Here is a 22,581-nt window from a genome sequence, read left to right on the forward strand (position 1 = left end):
CAAGAGAATGTGAGGAGGCCGATTGTGGGTACGCAACAGATCTCTGTTCTGCACGGCTGCCAAAATCCTTGTACCTGATCTTAATTTTCACCAGGTTTTTATACCACCCTGCACAGGGCTTGCTTGATAGGTTCGGGGGGGGGGGGGGGGGGGGGGTTCTCTCTTTGACAATACAGGCTGGCAGGGGATTTGCAGTTGTTGCTGGATATAAACTTTTATTTACTTTGCTACAAAATCTCTCTCTAAACTAACCAGTCCCAGACCCTTCAGTCTGTCTGCACACGGCAGCCTCCTCGGTTCTCACCGCCTGCCTGGGGAATCCCTTTTCGACCTGCTCTACCCTTTGTGGAGACCGGGAGACCAGCTGAGCCCTGCCCAGAGCAGGTTACTCTCTGTCCCCTCCCTTAGCCAGCCGGATACGCTCTCTGTTCGGTCACTGCTGCAAGGGAGCAGGGGATTGGGTGGAGCTGCTGTCACTGATACCCTCAGCTGTGTCCCACTGGGATGATTCCCTGGTGCAGGCCTGGGCAACGGGTTGGATTTTTCCACTTCAGATTTTGAGCAACCACATAATGAAGGAGCTGCCCCCAGTCCAGGCACGCCAGCCCAGCTCTCATTGCATTAAGGAGCTGTGATGGGTGGAGGGCACTGACCTTTCCCAGACCTCCCAGCATGCAGTAACTAAATTGCCTATGAAGGGTTAAACCCACATCAATGGGTATCCGGGAAGTGTTGGCAGGGAGCCAGCAGAGCCAAGGGGAAGAGACAGAAATGTTTTTGAAATGAAGCAAGTTTCAGTGTCTTCTGTGTGTGAGTTTAGAGGAGGAGCTGGGGAGAGAGTTAGAGATGGCTTGAACTAAGAAGGAAGGCTCAGATTTCTAGTGATATCCATGCCTGAGGAAGGACTGAACCCTGGAACAAAGGATACGTAAGTGAACAGAGAATGTTTAGTTAGACACAATCTGTTTTTGGTTTGGATAAATGCCTCTGTGATGCTGCTCCTCTCCCCCCTCCGTTTTCCTCCCCCGCACACTGTAACTGAAACTGAAACCCAGGGAAGCAATTCTCTGTGCTGTAATCTTTTTTTAAAGTTGCTCTGTAACTCCTAGCTGAGGGGTAATCTGCAAAAGCAACGAGGAGTCCTGTGGCACCTTCTAGACAGATTTACTGGAGCATAAGCTTTTGTGGGCAAAGACCCACTTCTGACATGCATCTGACCAGGTGGGTCTTTGCCCACGAAAGCTTATGCTCCAGTAAGTCTGTTAGTCTATAAGGTGCCACAGGACTCCTCGTTGTAACTCCTAGCAACCAACTACACTTTACAACATGTGCCTTTTTTTAATAAATTCATCTTTTAAGGCTAGGATCTGACTCCTTGTCCTAAGAAAAAGCCGGAGGTTCTGAGCGCCCAGGCCTGGGACTGAGGTTCCACTATTAAGAAATTACAGTTTGTTTCCAAGCTCTCTCCGCAGGGAGGGCTGCAGAGCTTGGGAGTGCCCCACAGGAAGAAGGACCTAAGCATTTCTTCCTGCCTTTCAAAGGGTTTTTCCATGAGGGTGGTGGCAAAGAACCACCGGAGATCAAGGGGTCCAGGGAGCGTGTGACCTTGGGGAGTTTTAGAAAACAGAAGCCTTTAGGGACAGGACATTTGAAGGTGTCTTGCAGCCCCCCCTCTGATGCACTCCAAGTGCCAGAGTGGGGAACAATGAGGGTTAACGGGTACCCTGCTAGTGCCTCCCCACAGCAGGACATGTAGGAGTTAGTGACACGTGCAGTGCTGTACGTTATGGAGTTGGGACCAGAAACATTTCGTTTCCTTAATTCATTTCTCTGACTCAAAAAATACCGTTTTTCAATGTGTGAAGAGTGACCAGTTTGCTTCCCCCATGAGAACAGCCTCCAGTCCTGCATGTTGTATCTCATATTCCCATTCTCTCTCATTCCAGACATTTGTACTGCGACCATCACCCTAGGGCCTGGGCACTTAAGGAAGTCGGGGAAGGTACGGTACAATCACACCCCGCTCTGCCTTGGAGTTGGAGAACTTCTCCCCTACGCCATGTCATAGAATCATAGAATCATAGAATCATAGAATAATAGGACTGGAAGGGACCTCGAGAGGTCATCGAGTCCAGCCCCCCGCCCTCAAGGCAGGATCAAGCTCCGTCTACACCATCCCTGACAGATGTCTATCTAACCTGTTCTTAAATATCTCCAGAGAGGGAGATTCCACCACCTCCCTTGGCAATTTATTCCAATATTTGACCACCCTGACAGTTAGGAATTTTTTCCTAATGTCCAATCTAAACCTCCCCTGCTGCACTTTAAGCCCATTACTCCTTGTCCTGTCCTCAGAAACCAAGAGGAACAAATTTTCGCCTTCCTCCTTGTGACACCCTTTTAGATATTTGAAAACCGCTATCATGTCCCCCCTTAATCTTCTTTTTTCCAAACTAAACAAGCCCAGTTCATGAAGCCTGGCTTCATAGGACATGTTCTCTAAACCTTTAATCATTCTTGTCGCTCTTCTCTGTACCCTTTCCAATTTCTCCACATCTTTCTTGAAATGTGGCGCCCAGAACTGGACACAGTACTCCAGCTGAGGCCTAACTAGTGCAGAATAGAGCGGCAGAATGACTTCACGAGTTTTGCTTACAACACACCTGTTGATACAACCTAGAATCATATTTGCTTTTTTTGCAACAGCATCACACTGTTGACTCATATTCAACTTGTGGTCCACTATGACCCCTAGATCCCTTTCCGCCATGCTCCTTCCTAGACAGTCGCTTCCCATCTTGTATGTATGGAACTGATTGTTCCTTCCTAAGTGGAGCACTTTGCATTTCTCTTTATTAAACCTCATCCTGTTTACCTCTGACCATTTCTCTAACTTGCTAAGGTCATTTTGAATTATGTCCCTATCCTCCAAAGAAGTCGCAACCCCACCCAGTTTGGTATCATCTGCAAACTTAATAAGAGTACTCTCTATCCCAATATCTACATCATTGATGAAGATATTGAACAGTACGGGTCCCAAAACAGACCCTTGAGGAACTCCACTTGTTATCCCTTTCCAGCAGGATTTAGAACCGTTAACAACAACTCTCTGACTACGGTTATCCAGCCAATTATGCACCCACCTTATCGTGGCCCTATCTAAGTTATATTTGCCTAGTTTATCAATAAGAATATCATGCGAGACCGTATCAAATGCCTTACTAAAGTCTAGGTATATGACATCCACCGCTTCTCCCTTATCCACAAGGCTCGTTATCTTTTCAAAGAAAGCTATCAGATTAGTTTGGCATGACTTGTTCTTCACAAACCCATGCTGGCTATTCCCTATCACTTTATTACTTTCCAAGTGTTTGCATACGATTTCCTTAATTACCTGCTCCATTATCTTCCCTGGGACAGACGTTAAACTGACCGGTCTATAATTTCCTGGGTTGTTCTTATTCCCCTTTTTATAGATGGGCACAATATTTGCCCTTTTCCAGTCTTCTGGAATCTCCCCTGTCTGCCATGATTTTTCAAAGATCATAGCTAAAGGCTCAGATACCTCCTCTATCAGCTCCTTGAGTATCCTGGGATGCATTTCATCAGGACCTGGTGACTTGCTGACATCTAACTTTCCTAAGTGATTTTTAACTTGTTCTTTGTGTATCCTATCTTCTAAACTTACCCTCTCTCTGCTTGTATTCACTACGTTAGGCACACCTCCAGACTTCTCGGTGAAGACCGAAACAAAGAAGTCATTGAGCATCTCCGCCATTTCCAAGTTCCCTGTTACTGCTTCTCCCTCCTCGCTAAGCAGTGGGCCTACCCTGTCCTTGGTCTTCCTCTTGCTTTTAATGTATTTATAAAAGGTCTTCTTGTTTCCCTTTATGCCTGTAGCTAGTTTGATCTCATTTTGTGCCTTTGCCTTTCTAATCTTGCCCCTGCATTCCCGTGATGCTTGCCTATATTCATCCTTTGTTAGTTGTCCTAGTTTCCATTTTTTATATGACTCCTTTTTTATTTTGAGATCATGCAAGATCTCCTTGTTAAGCCAAGCTGGTCTTTTGCCATATTTTCTATCTTTCCTACACAGCGGAATTGTTTGCTTTTGGGCCCTTAACAACGTCCCTTTGAAATACTTCCAACTCTCCTCAGTTGTTTTTCCCTTCAGTCTTGCTTCCCATGGGACCTTACCTACAAGTTCTCTGAGCTTATCAAAATCTGCCTTCCTGAAATCCATAACCTCAATTGTGGTGGTCTCCCTTCTACCTTTCCTTAAGATCATGAACTCTATTATTTCGTGATCACTGTCCCCTATACTGTCTTCCACTTTCAAGTTCTCAACTAGTTCCTCCCTATTTGTTAAAACCAAATCCAGAACAGCTTCTCCTCTGGTAGCTTTTTCAACCTTCTGAAACAGAAAGTTGTCTCCAATGCAGTCCAGAAACTTATTGGATAGCCTGTGCCTCGCTGTGTTAGTTTCCCAACATATGTCTGGATAGTTGAAGTCCCCCATCACCACCAAATCTTGGGCTTTGGATAGTTTTGTTAATTGTTTAAAAAAGGCCTCATCCACCTCTTCCACCTGGCTAGGTGGCCTGTAGTAGACTCCTAGCATGATATCACCCTCGTTTTTTACCCCTTTTAGCTTAACCCAGAGACTCTCTACACAGCTATCTCCTACGTTCATCTCCACTTCAGTCCAAGTGTGTACATTTTTAATATACAAGGCAACCCCTCCTCCCTTTTTTCCCTGTCATATTCCCTGTCATATTCCCTGTCATATTTTTCCCTGTCATATTCCAACACCACTGTCTTCACCAACCCCTCCACCTTCATCCTGCTGGGCATCCCTGGCCTGGAGAGGGCCCATATCTGGGTTTCCATCCCCTTCTGCACCGTGTACATTATAGCCCTCGTGGGGAACTTCACCATCCTGTTCATTGTAAAGACAGAGCCAAGTCTCCATGAGCCCATGTACTATTTCCTCTGCATGCTGGCTGTCAGTGACCTAGTCCAGTCCACGTCCACCCTGCCCAAAATGCTGAGCATCTTCTGGTTCAATTCTGGGGAGATCGATTTCAATTGCTGCTTTACTCAGATGTTCTTCATTCAGGGCTTCTTCATGATGGAGTCTGGGATCTTCATGGCCATGGCTGGGGATCGCTACGTGGCCATCTGCCATCCCCTGAGATATTCCGCCATCATGACAAACCCTGTTTTGGCCTATAGCGCCCTGGCCGCCGTACTGCGCGGCATCATACTTGTCCTACCCATGATCCTTCTGGCAAGGCAGTGGCCATATTGCAGAACCAACATTGTCCCCCACACACAGTGTGGACACTCAGGTGTGGTGAGTCTGGCTTGTGGCAACACCCTCATCAGTAGTCACTACGGCCTGTTTTTGATCATCTGTCTGCATGGCGTGGACGCGTTCTTTATCGTTGTGACCTATGGCCAGATCCTCAGGGCCATCTTCCGCCTCCCCACAAAGGACGCCCGGCTCAAGACTTTCAGGACCTGCGGCTCCCACCTCTGTGCCATCTTAATCTTTTATATCCCAGGTCTCCTCTCATCCGTCTTATTCCGGTATGTCCAGAATGTGCCCCGGTATGTCATTGTTCTCATGACCAACATGTGCCTCTTGGCGCCCCCCATGCTAAACCCCATCATCTACGGGGTGAGGACCAAACAGATCCGGGACAGGCTGCTCAGGCTAGTTCCATGTAAAGGCTCCTAACGTTTGGTCCTGGGGCTCTGGCTCTTGCAAGGAGCTTTGTGTGGGGCTGGCTGCTGACGTGACTCTTCCCTGAGTCAGCTCCTGGCTGGTCACAGAGACATTAAACCCTGTTGCTGCCCTCACTGCTGTGTCAGGGGGAGACCCTGGGGATGGGTCTGGGCACAGCTCTCCGACACATTGGGCCAGCATCTTGATCATTGCAGGTGTCTGGACACCTGCAGCTGGGCTATCTGCCCCCATCCCCCTCACAGCCCTGCCCCTTTCCTGCCTATTGCCCCAGGGACACTGTTACTCACTCCTCCCCTCCCCCATCCCTCTCTGATCATCTCCACCTCGCTGGACCCTCAGCTGGGCTCCCTCTGCTCTTAGCAAACACGGGGTGGCATGAACATAACACAAGGCCAGCGCTCCGTCTGGGAACATTCCTGAGCTAGGGAACTACTTAGCCTGGAGTAGGTTCACTTGTCTCTGAAAAGCGGGTGTGAAGAAACGGAGGACCAGCCTCCGCCTGGCCTGCCGGATGAATTCAGAGGCCCAGCAGGCAGCATGTCAAGGGGCTGAACCGGAATGTGAAGCTGAGCCAATAGTCTGTCAGAGGGCAGAGAAGCCGGTCTTCCCCCATCCATCACACACCCCCCAAATCACAGACAGTGCTGCACAGGCAGGTCCATGCTGGCTGTGATTTCTTCCTGAAGATATAGGGGGAAACACAGTTGATAACACATGGGCACACACTGCATTTACTACCGAATACACGAGAACTAAACCTGAGTCCCTGCCTGCCCATCATACAATGACTTAGGTCCATCTAGACTGCAGGCGTCTTTTGAAAGAAGCTTGTTTTGGAAGAGATCTTCTGAAAAAGTTCTTCCAAAAGAGCACGTCCACACTGCCGAAGTGCCTCGACAAAGCGATCTGCTTTTTCAACATATAGCGTCCACACTGAATAGTGCTAGAGATGCAGCCGTGTTAGTCTGGTGTAGCTGAAACAAAAGACAGAACTGTGAGGCACTTTAAAGACTAACAGGCTGTGTCTAGACTGCGTCCCTTTTCTGTAAAAGGGATGCAAATTAGACACATCGCAATTGCAAATGAAGTGGGGATTTAAATCCCCCCCAATTCATTTGCATAAACATGGCTGCTGCTTTTTTCCGGCTCGGAGGTTTGCCGGAAAAAAGCGCCAGTCTAGACGCGGATCTTTCAGAAAATAAAGCCTTTTCCGAAAGATCCCTTATTCCTGATTTTAAGAGGATGCATCCCTCAGGAGTGGGTCAGGACAGGAGGGCAGCCTTAAGCTGCTTAAAAGCTTCCTGGCACTTTTCAGCCCATTGTCTGTGTTTGATTGCTTTTTCCTGCTCAGGTCTGTCCGTGGAGCAGCGATCTGACCGTAGTGAGGCACAAATCACTTGTAACACACGGCCAAGCCTAAGAAGGATTATGCCTGGGGTTTTTATTTGGGGACAGGCCAGTTTGGGATAGCCTCTTCTTTAGCCTATAGAGGGTAGATAGTCCCTTGACCCACCTGTTGTCCCAGGTAAGTCACCCTGTGTAGGCCAATTTGACATTTTTTGGTTGTAATTGTCAGGTCGGCCTCCCTTATGCCCTGGAAGAGAGCTTGGTGTGTGCTAGATGTGCTGCCCATGAATCAGAGAACACGGCCACGTCATCCAGATAGGCCAGTGCAAATTCCCCAAATCCTGCTAGCAGATTGTCTGCAGGTCTCTGGAAGGTTGCAGGTGCATTGTGCAGCCCAAAGGGAGAACGTGAAATTCATGCAGCCCCACATGTGTAGCAGGCTGACTTTCCCAGGCTGACCCATCCAGAGGTATCCACCAGGGCCCCTTGGGTAAGTCTAGGGTGGAGATGAACTGGCGTTCCCCAGCTTCTCCAATAGCTGATCTGTGCGTGGCTTTGGATAGCTGTCTGGGCGAGTTACAGCATTCAGCTTATGGCAGGCCACTCACAAGCCGATTTCTCCACCTGGTTTGGGTACTAAGACCACTGGAGAGGCCATTTCCTTTCAGTGGGGAAAATTACACCCCTCTCCAGCATGTCCTGGATCCCCTTCTCCATAGCCGCTTTGCCCGAAGGAGCCACCCGGTAGGGCTGGGCTCTGGCTGGGTGAGCTCCACCTGTGTTAATGGAGCAGTAAGCCCGTTCGCTCTGCCCTGGGGTGGCTGGAACTTCAATGCGACGTTGGTGCACAGCTCCTGGATCTGCTGTCTCTGCTCATGGCCCAGGCTCATGGAGAGGGTTACCTCTTCGACGACACCCTTGCCTTCCCCCTAGTGGTAGGCTCCTTCAGATTAGGGTCAAAAGATATAGGCGGGGGCTGTCACCAGGCTGGGAGTTGGGGCAGTCTGGTCGGGGCTAGCAGGAGAGAGGATGCTGGAGACAAGGAAAGGGTGTGAGGGGCCCAAAAGCCCTGCCTCCTCCCGCCCCTTGGGAGGAATACGGCTGTCTGCTCTTGGTGTCTGTGGTCACATCGCTCCTATGCTACGCTGTGTCTCTGAGAACCAATAAAACCTTCCACTCTACTGGCTGAGAGTCCCATCAGGCTGAGGAGGGGGTGCAGGGTTGGGGACTCCCCCCGCAACGTGCTGTCACAGTGGTGTCAGGAGTGGGATGGACTGCACCTTGTGGATAGAGCATCCAGCAGGAAGTGCCTGGGCGCAGGAGAAGGAAGGGGGCTTGCGAGAGCCGGGCGCTGGAGGCACAGAGAAGCGGTTCCAGGGAGCAGTGGGGCAGGCAGCTTAACCCAAGTGTGGCCACGGAGAGGGAGTGTCCCCCAGGACGGGCAGTGGTACACAAGGAGCCTGACACACTGAGGGCTCCTTCCTGGGAGTCGTGGGACGCTGCAGCATCGTCTGGTGAGGGTGGGGAGATGGCCTACACCTGACTCCTCAAGGCAGACGTTGTGGGGCTGTGCAAGGAGAGGGGTCTGCCTGTGGGAAACTGACCAAGGCCCAGCTGATTGCCCGGCTGGAAAAGAATGATCATTCCAGGAGTCTGGGCCCTGCCCCAGCTGGGATCAGCCAGACACTCCCTGGAGTGCTTCAGGCTCTGAGACAGGAGAGAGGCTGGAGTCCAGACTGACGTGGTGCCCACCAGGCCATGCTCCACCAGCAGCCATTTGTCCCGGGCGGGGTCCCCCCCCCGGCAGATCTGTGATGGCTGGAGACTGAGCTGCGGCTAAAGGAATTGGAGGCACAAGAGAAAGAGCGACAGGAAGGGGAGCAGGGGCATGAGGACCATAGGGAACAGCGGCAGCATGAGTGGGCCATGGCAGATCGGAGAAGCTGAGGGGCCCTGGCTGCGGGGAGTGGGGAGAGGCACAGGGAGCCCGGGGTAGCAAGTCACTTGGAGAGGTTCGTGCTGTCCCAGTGCAGGGATGTGGGGGACCTGGATGGATTCCTTACCTCCTTCGAGGGAGCCTGCGAGCTGCACCAGCCGACTGGCTCCAGCAGCTCTCCCCCGGAAGGCCGCAGGGGTGCTCGGCCAGCTGGAGGGCTGCAGCCGGGGGATACGGACGGGTCACACAGGCCCTGCTGCACGAGTTCAAGATGACCCCTGAGGCGCAGGCCCAAGTTCCAGGAGGCGCAGAAGGGCCCTGAGGAGACCCGGCCTCCTGCCTGGTGCAATACGTCCACAAATGGGTGTTCGGGGCAGGGGCCCAGACCGCAGGGGACCTGGTTAAGCGGATGGTCTTGGATCAGTTTTCCACAGTGTGCTCGCCTGACCTGAGGCGGTGGCTCAAGGACCAGAAGCTGGAGGACCCCTACGGTGCAGGGAAGCTGGCTGATGAGTTCATGGACGGCCGGTCCAGGTGTGAAAGGGAATCCTGGGGGGACTAGTTCTCGGTGGTGAAACCGGGGGAAGTACCTACGGGGCAGCCCAGGAAGCGGGAGCCAGTAATCTTCCCCCCAGAGGGCCAGCCAGCCCGAGGGGACCCGCAAGACCTGACCTGCCATCGCTGCGGGCAAAGGGGCCGCAAGCTCAGTGCCCCAAGGCCCTGGACAGGCCCCACAACCTGAGACTTCCAAGGGTTAATTGGCTGGGGCTGGGGCTGGCAGGTTGCCCTCTGCTCGGGGGGGGGGGGGAGGCCTCTCAGACCAGCTCTTCAGGGAGACCTGATGCGGGTTTCTATGGGTGGGCAGGGCGGCCCCTGCGGAGCGAGAGCCTCGTGCCCCTGGAGGTGGGTGGCAAGGAAGTGATGGGCTACTGGGACACGGGGGCGGAGGGGACACTGGCCTGGCCCGAGCTAGTGGCCCCAGACCACATGGTGCCCAACACCCAGCTGACTGTGAGGGGCATAGATGGGACCCCATTCAAGGTACCTGTAACCTGAGTGCATCTGAAATGGGGGGGCTGAGGGCCCCAAGGAAGCGGGGGTGCACTCGCACCTGCCTGCTGGGGTGCTGTAAAAGGAGGGGAACTGAGGCACACACACACAGCACAAAACAGCAAGGACTGACTGTAACAGCCTCCCCCCCCCCCCCCCCCCCGCCCCGCGCACACACACAACGTCACAGGTAGTTAACTGCTCCTAGGAGCTCTCAGCCAATGAATGAACATAAGAACAGGGTGACTATGTGCTGTGTGAAGAAGAACTTCTTTTTATTTGTTTTAAACCTGCTGCCTTTAAACTAAACTACAATCAGAACTTCCTGATTTCACTAGAAGCCCTGTCAATAACCTGTAGCTGCAGGGGAGAATGCGGGCAGAAGCCCAGCAGCAGAGTGGGGGCTCTCCCGTTCATTGCACTCAGTGTGGCATGTCTGGTTACCTGCCCTGTGGGCGGGTGGCGTCTGTGCTTTCGGTGCAAGGAGCTCCCGGCCCTCAGAGACCACGTCCAGGCTGTGGAGGCCAGGGTGCCTGAACGGGAGGAGCGGAGGGAGGCCGAGAGGTGCGTAGAGGAGGCTTTCCGGGGCGCTGTAGAACTGTCCCACCTCCGGTCTCACAGCCCCTGCGCTGTTAAGGAGGATGAACGGCTCAGCGAAGGAGAAGGTCAACAGGCGTGCTTGGGGGAGGGAGAGCTCAGTTGTGTGAGCTCTGGCCTGCTAAGCCCACACTTGTGAGTTTGATCCTTGAGGTGGCCATTTGGGGCAAGTACTTGGTCCTTCTGTGAAGGCAGGGGACTGAACGGGACGACCTTGCAAGGTCCCTTCCAGCTCTAGGACATCGGCATCTCCATTCGTATAATAAACCTTCCCGTAGTCAGGACCCTCCTGTCACATTGCTGGATCTTGAGGGGAGCAGCCAGATCACTGATGCCCCCATAGGTGGGGGTGTTGGCCCCAAAAGGGGGCCATGTGAGGTATTGAATAGAAGCTTATTATCTGATAATCCTGTGTACGCTGTTCATGTGTTTGTATAATGTCTGTGTGTGCAATTATTAGCATGGACTTGTATGGACACTGAAGATTTCCCTGCATGTGGTTAAGCATTGGGCAGGGCCGAGCCTGTGGAACAATGGCTCTCAATGGGCTATGGACACACCTAAAGAAGGGGGCCTGTCATCTGAGAGCAGCCAGCAGGGAACATAGAGATTGGCCTCTGACCAGGTGACCTGCTGCATACAAGAAGAGGCCAGGAAGGAGTATAAAGAGGCCATGTGGTCGATGCCATTTTGTTCTCAGCTCAGCACTTCATCCCAGAGGCAGCACTGCAGGGATTGAAGAGCCCGGAAGACCTGTGAACCCATCCTGATCGTAGGATGTGCAATAAGAACTTTTAAACCAGCAGCTGTAACATCTCTGCTAGAGCCTGCATTGAGAACTGGGAGATTCGGTGCATGTAACGTACTATTCTTTAACAACCTCACTCTCAGGCTTTTCTTTCTTGTGTTAATAAACCTTTAGTCGTTAGATGCTAAAGGATTGGCCCAGCGTGATTTGTGGGTAAGGTCCAGAGGGTAAATTGACCAGGGATCTGTGGCTCGTTTCTTGGAACCGGACAGAACTTGTTCGGGGTAGGTGGGATTGGGTGCTAGGACCCCCCCCCCCCACCTGTGTATAGGCCCGGGGCCATCTGAGGCACGGATATTGCTGGGGTGTCGGAGGGGTTTTTCTCGGGAGGCTTCAGGCAGGCAGCTGAAGCGCTCTGTGGGACTGGTTTGTGGCCTGTGTGGAGAGGTCACCAGTCTGGGGGCTGTAAGGAGCCCCGGATTCGAGCAATTCGCCCTGAGCGGACACCCTCAGCTGTGCCCAGACACGGCCCGGTCCATCACACCTCCTTCCAGATGTTGAGGTTACTTCCACACACCGAGGTTACCTCTCTGGGGAGGGAACTCCCATCAGTAGGAAGAGGCAGGTGTTAGCAATGGGGGATTTGATCATTAGAAACGTAGACAGCTGGGTGTGTGATGACCGGGAGAACCATATGGTGACTTGCCTGCCTGGTGTGAAAATTATTGATATCTGGAGGCATCATAATAGAGGCCCAACTGAAATGTAAACCCCAAATTGAAAAACACAGTAAAAGAACTAAAAAGGAGCCACCGTGGCTTAATGACCATGTCAAGGAAGCAGTGAGAGATAAAAGGCACCTTTTAAAAAGTGGCAGTCCAATCCTAGTGAGCATAAACACTGCCAGAGTAAGTGTAAAGTGTAATAAGAAAGGCCGAAAAGGAGTTTGAGGAACAGCTAGCTGAAACCTCAAACGGTTTTCTAAGCACATCAGAAGCAGGAAGCCTGCTAGAAAACCAGTGGGGCCCCTGGACAATCAAAAACTCAATGAATTCTTTGCTTCAGTCTGAATGGCTGAGGATGTTGGGGAGATTCCCAAACCTGCCCCGTCCTTTGTAGGTAACAAATCTGAGGACTTACCCCAGACTGAGGTGTCACTAGAGGAGGTTTTAGAACTTAGATTTCCAGAAAGCCTTTGACAAGGTCCCTCACCAAAGGCTCTTGTGTAAATTCCATGGCCATGGGATAAGAGGGAAGGTCCTTTCTTGGACTGAGAACTGGTTAAAAGACAGGAAACAAAGGGTAGGGATAAATGGTACATTTTCAGAATAGAGAAGGGTAACTAGTGGTGTTCTCCAGGGGTCAGTCCTAGGACCTATCCTATTCAACTTATTCATAAATGATCTGGAGAAAGGGGTAAGCAGTGAGGTGGCAAAGTTTGCAGATGATACCAAACTGCTCAAGGTAGTTCAGACCAAAGCAGACTGTGAAGAGCTTCAAGAAGATCTCACCAGAATAAGTGACTGGGCAACAAAACAACAAATGAAATTTAATGTAATTTTGCTTTTCCAGTGTAAAGGAAAAAATAACTATACGTACAATATGATGGGGACTAATTTAGCTACAACTAATCAGGAAAGAGATCTTGGAGTCATCATCGATAGTCCTCTGAAGATGTCCACACAGTGTGCAGCGGCAGTCAAAAAAGCAAACAGTATGTTAGGAATCATTAAAAAAGGGATAGAAATTAAGATGGAGACTATCTTATTGTCCTTATATAAATCCATGGTACGCCCACATCTTGAATACTGCGTACAGATGTGTGACCTCATCTCAAAAAAGATACACTGGCATTAGAAAAAGTTCAGAAAAGGGCAACTAATATGATGAGGGGTTTGGAACGGGTCCCATATGAAGAGAGGCTAAAGAGACTGGGACTTTTCAGTTTAGAAAAGAGGAGACTGAGGGGGGATATGACAGAGGTCTATAAAATCATGAGTGGTGTGGAGAGGGTGAATATAGAAAAATTATTTACTTGTTCCCATAATATAAAAACTAGGGGCCACCAAATGAAATAAATGGGCAGCAGGTTTAAAACAAAAAAAAAGGCAGTTCTTCTTCACACAGCGCATAGACAATCCGTGGAACTCCTTGCCTGAGGAGGTTCTGAAGGTTAGGACTATACGGGTCTGTCTACACTGCCACCCTAAATCGAACTAGGGTGGTTAATGTAGTCATTCAAACTTGTAAATGAAGCCCGGGATTTAAATATCCCGGGCTTTATTTGCATGTTCCCGGGTGCCGCCATTTTTAAATGCCCCTTAGTTCGAACTACCTGCCCGCGGCTACATGCGGCACGGACTAGGTAGTTCGAATTAAAGCAACTACCATTAAACCTCCTTGCAGGAGAGAGATGGCCTGATCATTACCTGTTCGGTCCACCCCCTCTGGGGCACCTGACATTAGTCGCTGTCGGCAGACAGGATGCTGAGCTCGATGGACCTTTGGTCTGACCCTGTCTGGTCGTTCTTATGTTCCATTGCTTGGGAGAGTTAAGCCAGGATTTGAGACACAGAATGATTTAAACCTAGGCAGGATGGCCATGTCTCCAAGGAATTTGGGGCATGGGAGTGGACTGAACCAAGAAAAGACTGGAAGTAAGTAAAAGAAAAAAGTGAGTCTAGACATAATGAGGGGATTTTTCTTTATTTGGTGGCTTGGTTTGCACTGCTCTGTGTGGATCTCTGCCTCCCCTCCCCATTTACCATCTAAGCACTGTGCCCAGAGACTTTCTCTGTGCTTTGTTCTCCTTCATTGTCCTGGAACATGTAGCAACCAAGTCTGCGCTAGCAAGTTTCTCATGTGTTTCCCAATAAAACGCACTTCTTTAAGGCGAGGATTTGATTCGTGTGCCCTGGCAGGTCTGTCTGTGTCTGCAGGCCCGACTGAGGGGTCAGCGACCAGATGGCAGCTTGTTTGTCTCTTTTCTTGTTCAAGCTCCTTTGGGGCTAAAGAGCCTGGGGTGCCCCTGGGGCGGGGTCAAGTGTCCACCTCCGGTTTTAGGGAGAAAATCACGTGATGGCGGCAGCTCGTTTGGTTGGTTGGTTGGTTGGTTGGTTGGTTGGTGGGTGTCCCAGAGCCAGGGAATCCGCCCCTCTGGGGGGTTTCGGGAAGCAGAGCCTGCGGAGGCAAAGGATTCTTTTCTCTTTTTGAGCTCTTTGCGGGCCCCCACCTTCTGCACTCAGAGTGCCAGAGCGGGGAGCAGCCCTGATGGGGGCGGGGCTGGCCCACGTGCGATGGGGCAGGGTGAAGACAACGGTGACTAAGGGACAAAGGGGAATGGGTGGGAAGGAGGCCAGGCACGGGTGGGAGCACACAGAGCAACTGCAGAAGCCCGATGGGGCAGCAAGGGGAGGGGCTGGAGTGGGGCAGCAAATGTACCATTCCTGAGGCAACTGGCCGTAGCAACCCTCCTGGGTGAGGTGGGGCAGGCCAGTAACAAACCCGCGGAGCCGGGGTGGGGCAGGCAAATAGGCAAACTCTTCCGAGGGGCCTGGCAAGGGGAGGGGGCAACTGGGCCACCAGGGGCGGGTGGGGCGAGTAGCGAGGGGAGTGTGGGCAAAGTGGAGGGGGATTCCCGCAGGCCAAACGTAGCCAGGAAGGGAAGGCAAATCCGAGGGGCTAGGAGAGCCCTTTGCACTCGGGGAGCTCAGCCTGTGCTCACTGGTGCAATCAGTCCCAGGTGGCAAAAAGGGGGAAAGGAGGGGAAGCAAACAGCCACATTGAGGGGGTCAGCAGAGGTCCCCATGATCAATGGGACTGGTGGGGGTGCTAGAGAAGAACCAGGTGCCCCAGCAGTGGCAGGGTAAATGGAACGGCTTGACTGCCCGCGCACGTTCACCTCGCGCATTCAGCACAACGGCCGAGGGGCAAAACCTGGCACCAATCACCCCCTTTATCTGTTGCAGTGTGTTCATTCCCACGGCCGTCACTGCTTTCCGTAAACCCTTCTTCGGGAACGTTCAGTGACTATTACTAGGCAGGTGGTGAATATTATTATTCCCGCCCCTAGTGACTAGTTGCAGAATTTCTAATTCAATCAGCACGATCTTCCCAAATCAGCAGGTTACAGAAATGACAAGAGATGCGGCCCTGCCAATATTGCGTGAAGCGCCGGGGAGGGGAAGGAAAAGCTGCAACAGAGAAGAGCAGCTGCAGGAATCTCTGTTATTCCAGGCTGCAGAAACAAAGAGAGAAAACATGTTCGGGGTGATACTGGGGCTGCACTTAACCCCCAGCGTCCAGCTGTCCCAGACCCCGACTCATTGACAAAGCCCAACACTCCCCCACTCTTTTTCAAAGATGGGCCCAGCCGCCCTCTGGCTGGCGGGGTACCTGGCTGGAGACCTTGGCTCTAACGGCCCAGGGCCTTGTTCCACCAGTCGTGCTACGGGGAGATCGAAAGGCAGGTCCCCCACAAGCTTAGTTATTAACTTACAAGTATGGCCTCCGGGGAGCAGCCAGGGCAGTGCACCGTCTGCAACTTAGGCCTGTCCGAAGGGCACGAGCTAGACCAGCGCAGGTACAGTCTGCAGGCAGCTCAGTTGGAATGTATTAGTCTCCCGGATGGCCCAGGCGTCCCGGATTGGCGCTTGGCGTTGTTCCACCTGGAGCTGCTTTACCAGGCGTGTTGAAGGGTCTGTCTAGACTACATGCCTCTGGCGACAGAGGCGTGTAGATTAGGCTGCCCGGCACAGGGAAATGAAGCCGAGGGAAATGTCGGCAGATCGGGGCAGTTTAAACGCCTTTGTCGACTGGCGCAGGTAAACCTCTTTTCACAAGGCATAGCTGCGCCGGTCGACAACAGCTTCCTTGTCGACCACAGCACGTCTAGCGATGAACGAGGGAATGTGCCCACTGGCCCCCCAGTAACAGTTACTTACACCGGGTTTGGTAGGAAACACGAGTGACTGTATTAAGTACCAGCAGTGGGGTTGACGTGGTGATAAGCGAGAACAGGCCGAGCAGAGTCGGTTACAAATCAGAAGAAACAAAACCGCTTGGCTAATTCGACACTGACACCTCGGCACAAACCCGTCACACTCCCCCAGAAACCTCCTCCCCAGCCGCCCCCCCAAACCAGGCCTGTCTCTCCCCTCCCCACTCCTGGGGTCTTCGGCATCTTCCCTCAGATGCAGCCCAGACAAAAGACCCCAGCCCCTGCTCTCCTGTTCTTTTTGTTAAGGAGTTGAGGTCCCTCCCGACCACCCACTGCGCAGCCCTACGGACAAAAGAGATTGTGTAAGAGTTGAGGGTAACACCCTCCGGCTGTGTCTACACTGGCATCCCTTCCGGAAAAGGGATGCTAATGTAGCACTTTGGAATAGGCAAATCCGCAGGGGATTTAAATATCCCCCGCAGTATTTGCATTAACATGGCTGCCGCTTTTTTCCGGCTTGGAGATAAGCCGGAGAAAAGCGTCAGTCTAGACGTAATTCTCCGGAAAATAAAGCCTTTTCTGGAGGATCTCTTATTCCTACTTTCAAGGGCGGGGCAGGGAGAGGATTGCGGTTCCCCACCACCCTGCGGGCGGGGGCCCAGGCTGCGATGCCAGAGGACTCGGGGTACCCAACTTCCAGGCTGCACCCCAGGGAAGTCTGGCCCAGCCACCCAATGAGCAGGGACAGCTACACTCCGCGTCCATTTCCCTCTGCTCAATTGCTCTAAGGGGCAAAGGGGAACGGGCGGGAAGGAGGCCAGAAGTGGTCAGTAGTTTAAGGCAGGGAAAATGAGGAGTCCTGGCTCCTCTCCATCATTCTCTGTGTGGTCTTCACCAAGTCACGTCTCTCTGTGCCTCAGTTTACCCATCTGTGTAATGGGGAGATGATCCTCGTGACTTTCCCTTGCTGGCTGTTTTGGAGACTCCTCCAGTGAAAGGCTCTGGCCAGTGCAGGGTAGTTATTGGCGACAGTCACTGATCTCTGGTCCCCGAGGGACAGCCCCGTGTGCCTCCAGACAGTGTCTGTGTCTCCCCCCAGTCACCTGTCTGCAGACCTGCCGGCTGGCTGTCCACCCGTCCCAACTGGGCACTGACCCGGAGTCAGGCCTGGGCAGAGCTCACATGAGCCCCAGGGTTCTTACTAACGAAGTACAGTTATTAAATATCCACTCACAGAGCAGCCAAGCCCTCTCTCATGCAACCCGGAGCCCAGGCGTTCTCCTCCCCTTTGGGAAGGGCCTTTAATTGCTGTTTACTCCAACTGCTGGGTAATTAGCACAGAATCACCAACAGCTTCTCCCCAGCCTGTTCGCATCCAGATGCTGCTTCTCCCCCACAGGCTGCATGGCCCCCCGGGACGGCCCAGAGCTGGGTTATAACCAGGGCCCAGCCCTGTGCCGGCTCTCGGCGCAGGACGCTGCTGCAGACGCTGGGCTGAGAGAGGTGCGGGACGCGGCTGCCTGAGGGGGGTTCCAGGGAAGACACGTCCCTCTCAGCACTCACAGGTACCAGCTCTGGCCGAGGGCTGCCCTGCCCCACAGCCCCAGGGCAGCGTGGGTGTGAGGGGCAGAGTCAGTCTGGGCCCCTTGCGCTCTGCAGAGCCACAAAACATCCCAGGCCCTGCCCCGCTGGGGAGGAGTTTGCTCCTGTGTCACTAACTAAAATGCCCCTTTGCTGTTCCCACCCGCTCAGGCCAATGGGCCCCAGGGCGGAGGTGGTGGCGTTTCAGTCGCCCAGAGGATCCCTCAAGGTGCAAGATGGGGCCAGAAAACAAGGTGGTTTATGTGAAGTGGCCACTCGCCCTTAACCAAAGGTGGTGCCAGAAGCCCAGCGACAGACTCGTCCGCGTGCGACTCCCCTGGGCTCAGCTCTCTGCTCCGCTCGCTCTGTGGCTGCTCCAGGGGCTCCTGTTCCACACGCAGGAAGCGTTACCTGCCCCGCTGCAGGGAGAGCCCTGCCCCGCCCTGCCCAGCAGCAGGAGAGAGCAGCTCCCCCCGCTTCCCTCCGGCAGCCTCTCACGTGTGTGAGACCCCCTGCTCTGCCCCACAGCATCCTCTCTGCCCCACGGCACCCCAGCTCCTCCAGCCCTGCCCCGCCTCACAGCCTCCTCTCTGCCCCACGGCACCCCCAGCTCCTCCAGGCCTGCCCCACTCCAACCTCCTATCTACCCCACAGCACAGTTACGCCCCAACAACTCCTCTCTGCTCCATGAACACTCCCTGGCTGCGTCTAGACTACATCCCTTTTTCGTAAAAGGGATGTAAATTAGATGTATCACAATTGCTAATGAAACAGGGATTTAAATCACCCGCGCTTCATTAGCATAAAAATGGCTGCCGCTTTTTTTCGGCACGGAGCCTTGCCAGAGAAAAGCGCCAGTCTAGACGCGGATCTTGCAGGAAATAAAGCCTTTTCCGAAAGATCCCTTATCCCAAGAGGGATTTAAATCCCCGCTTCATTAGCAATTGCGATACGTCTCATTTACATCCCTTTTACGGAAAGGGACGTAGTCTACACGCAGCCCCAGTGCTAGAGTGCGTTTGTATTGTCTGAAGTGAGCGTTGAATGTAACAATGATTTACTCTGGGAGTTTTTGTTTTTAAATGGAGGTTGCCTATCCCCTAGGACTGGAAGGGACTCAAGGGTCACTGAGTCCAGGCCTCTCCCTTCACAGCAGGACCAAGTACCAGCCCTGATCCATTTTTGCCCCAAATGGCCTCCCCAGGGATTGAGCTCACAGCCCGGGGTTTAGCAGGCTGGTGCTCAAACCACTGAGCGATCCCTCCGCCCTTCATGGAAAAGAAACGTTATTTTGTTAAGAGCCCACAGCAGGGTTTACGTGGCTGTAAGTGGGAACAGGCCGACCCAAGTGGATTACAGTCTCGAAAGAAGAGGGACGCAGAGCTAACCCTAGCACTGAACCCTCGGCTCAAACCTATGAGAACCGCCCAGAAAGCTTTTCTTGTTCCAGCCCAGCCTCCACAGCAGGGACGTTTCTCTCTCCCTGGGGTCTCTGGATCCTTCTCTGGGGTGTGTGCAGCCAGCCAAAGACAAAGAGCTGCTAGTTCCCCCTTTTGCATGGGAAGTTACCTGGCCAGTCCCTACCTCTTCGGGAGGTCATGTGACTTCCTAGGACCAGCCACGCGAAGATTGAAGGACTAACGGCTATTTATCTATGATTGCCCAGACACTGAGGCATCCAGCATTGGAAACCCCCGTGATGGCTTTCCTTTGCACCGTCAGAACCACAAAGCATCCCACACCCCAGAGCTCTCGCTCTCCACACCGGAGCGACGCACACACCGTGAGATACAGACCCAGCGGGTTAGGACATGAGGGTGGCAGGTTACACGAGCCCGTTTGTCCAAAGCACCTTTGAGTTCAGCACTTCGGTTCCCACGAGCCCGTGTTGTAAGCTTTGGGGGAGGGTGGGTGAAGAGAGACATAAGAACATAAGAACGGCCGTACTGGGTCAGACCGAAGGTCCATCCAGCCCAGTATCCTGTCTGCTGACAGTGGCCAGCACCAGGTGCCCCAGAGAGGGTGGACCAAAGACATGATCAAGTGATTTGTCTCCTGCTATCCCTCTCCAGGCTCTGACAGACAGAGGCCAGGGGCACCATTTTATCCCCTGGCTAATAGCCTTTTATGGACCTAACCTCCATGAACCAGTCTGCTTCGCCCATGGGAACCCCTCCAATAGCATGTGACTTGTCTCACAGTAACTTTGTCTCTCCATCCAGGCAATTCTGTGGTGAGCACCCCCTGAGAGCGAGAGCACAGAGACTCAGGGAAACGTGCGGTACATGCAGGAGATATCGTTCTCCTTCTGCTGTACTCCATGTCAGATTCCAACATGACTCACTTCACCAACCCCTCCACCTTCATCCTGCAGGGTATCCCTGGCCTGGAGGGAGCCCACGTCTGGATCGCCATCCCCTTCTGCACCATGTACGTCATAGGTGTGTTGGGGAACGTCGCCATCCTGTACCTCGTGAAGAGGGAGCCGAGTCTCCATGAGCCCATGTACTATTTCCTCTGCATGCTGGCCGTCAGCGACCTGGTCATGTCCACGTGCACCGTGCCCAAAATGCTGAGCATCTTCTGGTTCAATGGCAGGGAGATCAATTTCAGTGCCTGCATCGCCCAGCTCTACATTGTTCACAGCTTCTCAACCATGGAGTCTGGGATCTTCGTGGCCATGGCGTTGGATCGCTACCTGGCCATCTGCCATCCCCTGAGACATTCCACCATCCTGACAAACTCGGTGGTGGCCAAGATCGGCCTGGCCGTGGGGCTGCGTGGCTGCATCCTCCTGCTGCCTCATCCCTTCCTAGCGAGGCAGTGGCCGTATTGCAGAACCAACGTCATCGCCCACACGTACTGCGAGCACATTGCCGTGTTGAAGCTGTCCTGTGTTGACACCAGAATCAGTAGTTACTACGGCCTCTTTCTGGCGCTGATTATTACGGTTCTGGATGTGTTTCTCATCGCCGTGTCCTACGCCCAGATCCTCAGGGCCATCTTCCGCCTGCCCACCAAGGACGCCCGAATCAAGACTTTTGGGACCTGCGGCTCCCACCTCTCTGTCATTTTAGTCTCTTACATCCCACCTATATTCTCCTCCCTCACACAGAGGTTTGGCCACAATGTGCCCCTGTATTTCCTCATTCTCTTTGCCAATGTGTACCTCCTGGTGCCCCCCATGCTGCACCCCATCATCTACGGGGTGAGGACCAAGCAGATCCGGGACAGCCTGCTGCGGGTCTTTGCTCAGAGAGGGACCTAAGGGCTCTTCGACTGAGCTCCAAGCAGAGATGGCTGGTGGCGGGGTGCTGGGCCCTCTTCCCGGACTCGCTGAATCACCAACTGGGCAATCAAAGAGACATTGACCCTCCCTGGCCTAACGATTCTGCATCCGTGTGGGAAACTGGGCTTCCTACTATAAAAACGCACCCGGCTGCTGCCTTTCCAATTGCTATTTACTGCACCCGTGAGGTCTCCCGCCATCTCTCACCTCCTCCTCCAAGGCTCGGCCCTGCTCTGCTTTTACCCTAGAGGTTCCTTGGTCCATGATGTCCCAGCCCCCTTCTCCCCATGGACCATTCACTGTCACTCACTCCTTTCCTCCCCACCCCCCACTCACTGGGTGGTCTCCACCTCGTTCCCCTCCCGTGTGGGACCCCTCGGCTCCAGGGCTGGGATAGGAGCTGCTGCAGCCTGACAAGGAGCCTTGTGGAAGGCACCTGGGCAGAGAACCCCAGACTGTCCGGGTACAAGCAGACAGGAGGGAGCCCCAGTGACTCGCGTTGGGGTGCGTGAACCATCGGTACCTCATGTCTTTGGGCTTTTCCAGCACCCTTCCCTCTCTCACCTTGCGCCCCGAGGCCAGAGGCTGGGGTGGGGCATCTGTCTATGAACAGGCTGCACATTAAGGACTCCCAGCAATTAGTGAGCTCTCAGCCGACACGAGAAAGGAGTCACTGCAGTCGAGATCGAACCAGCTTCCTCCAGGGTCTCTGCAGAGGGGCAGGGGGGGAGGGACGGTACCTCCCTAGAAGAGGGCACAGAGGGAGGAGGGTTGGTCCAGCCCTTCAAAACCACAGTGACCGGAGGAGCCAGAAGACGCTGGGGCAGGAGAGAGGCCCGAGGGCGGCTGAGGGGACTCTGGGGCAGGGCTGTGGGTGCAGCAGGGACAGACTCTGGCTGGGGGAGAAGCCAGGACTTGCAGGAGGAGGCCCCTGGACACCTTAGAGGGCTCTGGCCGAATTCCGAGCTCTGGCCTAGGGCGGTAGGTCACAGAGGTGGGCAATGGGGCGCAGGGGCTGTTGTGTTTCCTGGATCTCGGTATCGCCTGCCCTGGGTAAAGAAGATGAATTATTTTATTAAACCCTTTCCAGAGCCCCGGTCTGTTTGCTGTAATGACCATGTGACCCGCAAGAGCGAATCGGGAATCGTGGGGCGCCCAAGGGGCAGCTCTGGGAGGGATGCGCTGAGGCAATGGCAGAGTCTGGGGGAGGGGAGCTGAAGCCAGGCTCAGGGATTTGGCATTTGGGGCTCAGGTCTCCGCTCCCAGTGGGAGGGGCTGGAACGGAGGCTGCACCCGAGAGCGGAGCTGGAACCCCCCAGCCGGAGGCAGGGCCGGATCCCGG

General features: G+C 53.4%; 1 protein-coding gene across 1 annotated transcript; it reads left to right on the top strand.

The window, feature by feature from the left end:
* The first annotated feature begins 20,285 nt into the window (after positions 1–20,285).
* On the top strand, positions 20,286–21,218 carry LOC102444029 (olfactory receptor 52P1-like). Its single transcript, XM_025180605.2, has one exon. The coding sequence runs from the start codon at positions 20,286–20,288 to the stop codon at positions 21,216–21,218; it is 933 nt and encodes a 310-aa protein (XP_025036390.2).
* The last annotated feature ends 1,363 nt before the right edge of the window (positions 21,219–22,581 follow it).

Source organism: Pelodiscus sinensis, chromosome 1, assembly GCF_049634645.1.
Source record: "Pelodiscus sinensis isolate JC-2024 chromosome 1, ASM4963464v1, whole genome shotgun sequence".
Lineage (NCBI taxonomy): Eukaryota > Metazoa > Chordata > Testudines > Trionychidae > Pelodiscus > Pelodiscus sinensis.

What these genes read in the sequence shown, in the direction of transcription:
- LOC102444029 (XM_025180605.2), top strand. Translation starts at nt 20,286, where the DNA reads ATGACTCACTTCACCAACCCCTCCACCTTCATCCTGCAGGGTATCCCT.